Raw genomic sequence first — 6,756 nt, forward strand, 5'->3', positions numbered from 1 at the left:
AAGGGGCAGTAGAGGGGCAAGGGGCAGTAGAGGGAGGGGCAAGGGGCAGTAGAGGGGCAGAGGGCAGTAGTTCCTGATGAAGGGTCCCAAGACAGCTTAATTTTGATGCAGGGCTTTATTTATTGTGCATGTAGAGTGATGATGTTGGGTTTTGAAGAAATAATTTTATTTGGTACAGTTTAACTTGACCACATGGACATCTGGATCTTCCATGATCCTTTTCCCCCCTCCTGGCCACCCACACAGGTGAGTTCCAGTGTGTCACAGGCTCATCAAGGTTGCAAAGAGTTTTAAGGGCCTCTTCACCATCTGTTTCTCAGGGGAACGGAAGCCTGGGTGGCCCAGCTCACTCAGGCTTCAAAGCTCTGGGTTCTGATTCTGCTATGGACACCCAAGACAAACCCACAGTTAGAGCCTGCTTAGCCCGCAGCACTTGAAAGGAAAAGACTGCCCCAGAACAGGCGGTCACTGGTGTCTGGTGGATGTAAGAAGTCACTGGTGTGAGACGGGCAGACACTGCGCAGGGTCCTAGGCAGACACCTGGACAGAGGCTGGCCCCAGAAAAGCTGGCCAGGGGTCACCAGTTGTCCAAAAAGTCACAGGCAGATATCTGGATTGCGGGAGTGCCCTCTAGTTTGAACGATCACTGTGAAAGCGGGCTTTCCTCCGGGGAAGCACCTGCAGGGACGTAATTTGCCTGCCTTGTGGGTGGGGGGTGGCCAGCTCTAGAAGTCCGTCTAGCCGTGGCATGGGTAAGCACAGAGTGGTAAGACATGTTCGTTGTTCTAGCACTGCAGACAAGGAGGCAGGAAGAGGGCTATGAGCTTGGAGCCAGCCTGGGCTACACGAACAGACCTTGACTTAAGAAAAGGAAAGAAACAACCACGGGGTGCTGCCTGAAATCTGAACATTCTGGCTGAGGAGAGGGCTCAAGGTCATCCTCAGCTACACAGCGAGTTCAAGGCCAGCCTAAGCTACATAAGACCCAACCTCAAAAATAAAAGGCACTAGCTTTGACAGGCCGTACCTCTGCCACACCTCCCAAACGGGCCAAGTGCCAGTATGACCCTCAAACACAATATATCGGTCGCACCTCAAACAGGACAGTCAGTGTGTGAATGCAGGGCTGCTAAGAGCCTAGAGAACTTCCCATGTGATCAAAGGATCCCAGAAGGGAGGACCCAACCTATAAGATTCACTGAACCTCCCACCCCTACCCTACCCAACAATTCATCTCGGACATAGATCCCAGAGGGTCCCAAGGGGTGCCTGAGGCAAGAGGATAACCACAAGCTTGAGGACAGCCTGGGTTACATAGTAAAATCTTCTCTAAAAAAAGGAAAAAGCCTGGTGAGATGGTGCACCCTTATAATCCCAGCACTCAGGAGGCTGAGGCAGGGCGAGTGATACAGGTTGGGACCAGACTGAGCTACGTAATGAGACCCTGTCTCAAACAAACAAAAGTCATAAATGGACACAGAAAAAAGTCACACACTGGTGGCACACGGGTTCTCAGAGAGCTCCAAACAACTAGATCTCAGATCAAACAAGGGCCTCAGGGGATCGATCACAGAGGGACCCATCCGGTCAACAAACAAAGGTTTGGGGGCTGTAGACAGCGCCACCTGCTGGTGGATGACGTGTGAGATCACAGGGCTCGCAAGAAGTATCTGCGGATTCTGGAACCGCAGACAACATCAGGGGCCTCCACAGAGAAACCTGCCATTCTGAAACCGTGTAGAATGGCCAGTGCTTCCTCAAACACGACCATCCTAGATTGGAATCCTATACATGGCACAGACAACTCTGGGGAGGTCCTAGGGAGAGCTGAGGACCCTGGCTGCCCCCACCCCCATAGGGAGCTCCATGGGCACTGGGACTTAGGGGCCAGAAAAGGGTCCTAGTGGAGCGCTTAGGCATGCCGGGCGGCTGGCAGCAGCGCGCTGTCAAACTGGTAGGTGAGCTTGCGTTTGACCTTGCGGATTTCGCCTGTCTTGGCATAGTTGCGCAGCGCTCGGGCCAGCTTCTGATACGTCATGCGCTTGCGGTTGCCCTTCTGCTGGCCCCAGCGGCGAGCCAACAACTCCTTGTGCTTGGAGGAGAACTGGAAGACGCCGGCACCTGGCTCCACCCACCACACGCACTCGCGCATGTCCCCGCGCAGGAGCAACCCCAGCAAGAACTGGTACAAGCGCAGCTTCTTGCGTGCACCTGCAGGGTGTTGGATACCAGCATTAAGAGGGGGAAGTCCGTTAAAGGAACCCCCAGCTCCACGGCCCCTCGCCCGCCACACTTTAGTTTTCATAATTGAGCTGGGCCTGGTTGGCTTGGACCTATTATTCCAACTACTCCAGAGGCTGAAGAACGATCACCAAGTTCAAGATCAGCCTGGGTAACTTAGTGATACTGTCTTTTAAAAGTAAGAGGGTGAGGCTTGGCTCAGTGACAGAGCCCGTGCCTAGAATCCCTCCTGTGAGTGCGGGAATATAAATAAGATGACTGGTTTTACATATGGGAAACTGAGGTCCAACAGAGAATAATTCGATTGAAAGGCTGTCAGACACAGAGGTATAAGGAGAGGAGGATTGTGGGTATTGGGGGGTTCCTTTGGCTGTTACTTTGTCTTTGTGCACAGAAAGGCCAATGCCCTTGACCAAGGTCACACAGGCAACAAGTAGCATGGATCTGGGAGCTTCCTTGGGAAGTATTAGTGTTTAGGGAGCTCTGGTTCCTGCATCCTCTCCCCCACTCCCAGTCAGCATCCCCACTAAATCTCCACCCCACATACCTGCCTCAGATCCCCTCCCCTCGGAGCCAGCCAAGAGGGCCTCGTCTGACTCACTGTCCGAGACCTCCAGGGCAGGGCTGTCTAGCAGAAGGTCTTCTTCCTCCGATAGAACAGGGCTGGGGTACGGAGCATAAGCCAAGGAGCTCAGCGTCTGTGGGAGACCAGGGCCACCTGCACATCACTCTTGGTCCCCCACCTCTGCCCAAGGCCACCTGCACATCACTCTTGGTCCTCTCCACCTCTGCCCAGGGTCACCTGCATATCACTCTTGGTCCCTCCCACCTTTGCCCAGGGTCACCTGCACATCACTCTTGGTCCTCTCCACCTCTGCCCAGGGTCACCTGCACATCACTCTTGGTCCTCTCCACCTCTGCCCAGGGACACCTGCACATCACTCTTGGTCCTCTCCACCTCTGCCCAGGGTCACCTGCACATCACTCCCTTGGTTCCCCCCCCACACACACACCTTTGTGGCTCTCACTACTTGGGTCCACACTGTACATCTTCCTGTACAGTGTGGACACTGGCCTTGGTTCTTGTCCCAATACACAGAGAAGTTGAGGCAGTTGCCCCAAGCTATATAGCCAGTAGATGGCATAGGTAAGAACTGCTGTCTGAACTGATGTATAGAGTAGGGAGCCCAGGGGACACCTGAGCTACCTTGGAAGGGGGTTCTTGTGCCCTCCCCCCCAATCTAGAAGTTCATTTCAGGGGTTGTACAAGAAGTATGAGGTGAGAACTCTCCCTCCTAGCTGTCCCTGCTCCTCACCTGGCTGGCAAAGTCCTCTGAGGGGTATACCTGGAGACCAGGCCCCGGGGCCTCCAAGCTGGGGGCTGGGTCGAGGGTCCCCACGGGGCTGTAGGTGGAGGGGCTAGGACCATGACTGTAACAGAGCTGCACAGCCTCAGAGTGGGCAAAGGCAGCCGTCGCAGAGTCGAAGGCTTCATAGGGAGGGATGGCAGGGGCAGGCGGGGCCTCTGTCCAGCCCCATGTAGAGTCTAGGAGAAGGGTCAGAGTTACTAGCTGAAGGAGGTCAGAACACCCGCACCCTCTAGGTCCCACACAGAGGGGCCTTTGTAAGCTGTGCAAATCTCTGACCCCAGAATTTGCATGGGGGAGCAGATGGGCGGGAGGTGGGGGAGGAGGTAGCTTGGGGAGGGGCTGCCATGCTGGGGGAGAGCTTCCATGAGCCTCAGATCACCTTCTGTGAATTGGGCCCAAGGCTGGGGTCACTCACCAAGGCCCCCGTCTGAATCTGGGTAACTGAAGGGCTTGCAGCTATCCAGGTCGTAGAAGATACCTTCTGGGTACTGGCGGAGTGAGGACAGGGTCATCTCAGGCCTTGGAGACACTCCCTCCCCAACCTTGGGGAAGACTGACAGACAGGTGAGAGAAGGGAATGGCTGATGGGGACAGAAACAAATAGAGACAGAGACTGAATCCATGAATAAGACACACACAGAAGCTAGCATCTGACATGGCTCTGACTCTCAAGGAAAGCTAGAAGTTTCCAGTACCCAGATCTGGTACCCAGAAACTCACTCTGTAGCTCAGGCTGGCCCAGAACTTGGAGCAGCTGTTTAGCCTCATCCTCTGAGTATAGGGGAACAGGCATTCACCACCTTTTAAAATCCAGGACACCAGTTCATCTCAACAACTGTATGCTGCTTCAGCTACAGGAGGCTAGACATGAAGCAGATGAGTACCATCCATCGACTCCTGCACACCCCTCCTATTCATGCAGGGGAGATGGAAACCTGTATCTATCCTGAGGCAGACCCCAGATCACAAGCATCTCAGCAAGACAGATAAACTATGACCGCTCTGTGGGCGATGGACCATGCGGCAAAGGGAAAGAATAGATACCTAACACACCGTGGAAGGAAAGAGGCCAGGTGCCCAAAAGACCTAAATATAAATCACTTTAAATGAACTTCAAATGAACCAGTAAAAACTATTGAGTGAAACACCTAGGAAGGGACTCCAAACAATGGAAATTGTCTAGAGCTGGGTCTGGTAATGGCTACAGAGGTATATACCATGAAGGCACTCGATGATGTACACCCAAGACATCAATCTTAAATAAGCTACAAGTCAGGTGTCTCTCATGGACATTCCCAGCACTCTGAAGGCCACCTAGGGAGTCTGAAAGCCATACAGGAGAAATCCTATCTCAATTAAAACAAGCAAGCCAGTAAAGGCCAACAAAACTCGAAGTAGAAGGGGCTTCTTCACCACCATAGGAAAAAATCTCGTTGTTGGGTTATAAGTTAAAAATGTTGGGAAAAATAGTATCCAAAATACTACAGTTAAGAGATGTATGATAGCTGGGCAGTGGTGGTGCACGCCTTTAATCCCAGCACTTGAGAGGCAGAGACAGGCGGATTTCTGAGTTCGAGGCCAGCCTGATCTACAGAGTAAGTTCCAGGACAGCCAGGACTACACAGAGAAACCCTGCCTTAGGAAAAAAAAGAAAAAAAAAAAAAAGCACAATGTAAGATCCATAGCCCCAAGAAGGGGCTGTACAGGAAGAACACAGGAGAGACAGCTACACAGGTCACAGAAGTAGTCCCAAGTTTGAGAAAAATAGCAGAGAGGTGTGGTGGGGATGGGGGTCAGAGGAGACAGAGAGACAGAGACTGGACACTGAGGCCAGAAGTAAATGATCTTAGTAAGGTTAGTTCCCATGGGCCATGACGGGCTGCTACATACCCGGGGGGGCTCCAACTCACCAAACAGCTTAAGTGTGGGCCATCCAGCCTGACAGGAGAGAGACACAGGGGCATGTCAGGGCCACCCTCAGCCACCTGAGTCTCACAGTGGTTACGGGCCCCAGAGGGGAGGTGGTGGCAGCTGTGATCACCCACCACAGCTCTGCAGTCTGTGGGCTGTCCCTGTGTGCGCCCAGCCTTCCCCCCAGTTAACCCCCACACCCCTATCGGGACAGGAAGTAGGGGGCGGGTGCCAGGCAAATGTCCCCCACTCTCCCTGGGATTTGCATGCACAGACACTGGGGGAGGCAGGGAAAGTAGGGGAGAAAGTCCCCAGACAGCTGGGGACTGGGTGGCCAGAGAACTGGGTTTGAGTGTCTCAGTAAGTCTGCCTGAGACTAGGAGCAGCAGTGAACTGAAGAGCTGGGCTAGCAAGGAACACAGTAGGGGGAAACGAACAAAGCAGCACATTTTTTGTGTCCCAGGATGGGCAGCCGGAGCAGAACCAGGAACCAAAGGAAATGGCTGGACAGAAGAAACTAAAGACAGACAAAACTCAAGGTGCAGAATGCCAGAAAATGAGCCATGCAATACTATGTCAAGGACAGATGGCACACCTGGGAGGACCTAGGCAGGATGGGCTTGTCTCCAGAACATGGCATCTCTGGAAGATGTCTAGGAAGACAGAGCTGATGGAGAACTGCCTTCTGATGGAGAATCACCCCCTTATCAGCTGCCCCTGGGTGCCACAGAAGCTGAGGATGCTGAGTGGGGTGGGGGTCCCAAGAACAGGTTTGGGGGTTACCCACTTACTGTGCAGCCTCCAGAGCAAGCATGGTGGTTCAGAGCAGGCTAGGCTGGCTCTGGCCACCACCCCTATATATATTTAGCCCAGCCCCCGCCCACCACACCCCCCAGGGGCGGGCCATGGGGGCCCTCCTCAAAAATCCCCTCTGGGAGGGGTCTGGATTGCACAACCCTCTGGTCACATGGCAGGGAGGGTGGGCCTAGAAGCCATCTGGATTTGGGGATCCCCATCATTGGGGATAGAAGGCTGACACCGAGAAGTGGAGAGAATTGCTGAGAAAAGGGAAAAGAGATAAAGGACTTACAGGCCCTGGAGACAGGAAGCTAGAGGGACCAATGGTGACCAGGGCAGGATGGCAGGGGGCAGTGAGGCCCAGGGACAGCTGTGAGGACTGACAGAGAATCTCCCAAGAGCTGAAGGGAAGGAAGCCCAGGCAGACTGGCCACCA

At 53.8% G+C, this 6,756-nt stretch overlaps 1 protein-coding gene across 11 annotated transcripts; it reads right to left on the minus strand.

The window, feature by feature from the left end:
• Positions 1–108: 108 nt before the first annotated feature.
• Positions 109–6,354, minus strand: Spib (Spi-B transcription factor). Of its 11 annotated transcripts, none has more exons than XM_031386413.1 (6): positions 6,314–6,354; positions 5,522–5,549; positions 4,027–4,099; positions 3,558–3,787; positions 2,789–2,939; positions 109–2,211 (listed from the first exon to the last, which is right to left on the minus strand). In XM_031386413.1, the coding sequence occupies exons 1-6, from the start codon at positions 6,334–6,336 to the stop codon at positions 1,913–1,915; spliced, it is 804 nt and encodes a 267-aa protein (XP_031242273.1). In that variant the 5' UTR covers positions 6,337–6,354; the 3' UTR covers positions 109–1,912. The 11 variants fall into 11 exon arrangements, with proteins under 11 accessions (XP_031242273.1, XP_031242272.1, XP_031242270.1 ...); XM_031386412.1 differs by having other exon boundaries at positions 4,027–4,153; XM_031386410.1 differs by having other exon boundaries at positions 4,027–4,192; positions 6,314–6,338.
• Between the last annotated feature and the right edge of the window lie 402 nt (positions 6,355–6,756).

This window comes from Mastomys coucha, unplaced genomic scaffold, assembly GCF_008632895.1.
Source record: "Mastomys coucha isolate ucsf_1 unplaced genomic scaffold, UCSF_Mcou_1 pScaffold21, whole genome shotgun sequence".
NCBI lineage: Eukaryota > Metazoa > Chordata > Mammalia > Rodentia > Muridae > Mastomys > Mastomys coucha.

Coding starts and splice junctions, on each gene's coding strand:
- Spib (XM_031386406.1), bottom strand. CDS start 5,575: ATGCCCCTGTGTCTCTCTCCTGTCAGGCTGGATGGCCCACACTTAAGC. Junction 4,193..5,521: donor GCCCACACTTAAGCTGTTTG/GTGAGTTGGAGC, acceptor TGTCCCCATCAG/CCATTCCCTTCTCTCACCTG. Junction 2,940..3,557: donor CAGAGGACTTTGCCAGCCAG/GTGAGGAGCAGG, acceptor GGTCTCCCACAG/ACGCTGAGCTCCTTGGCTTA.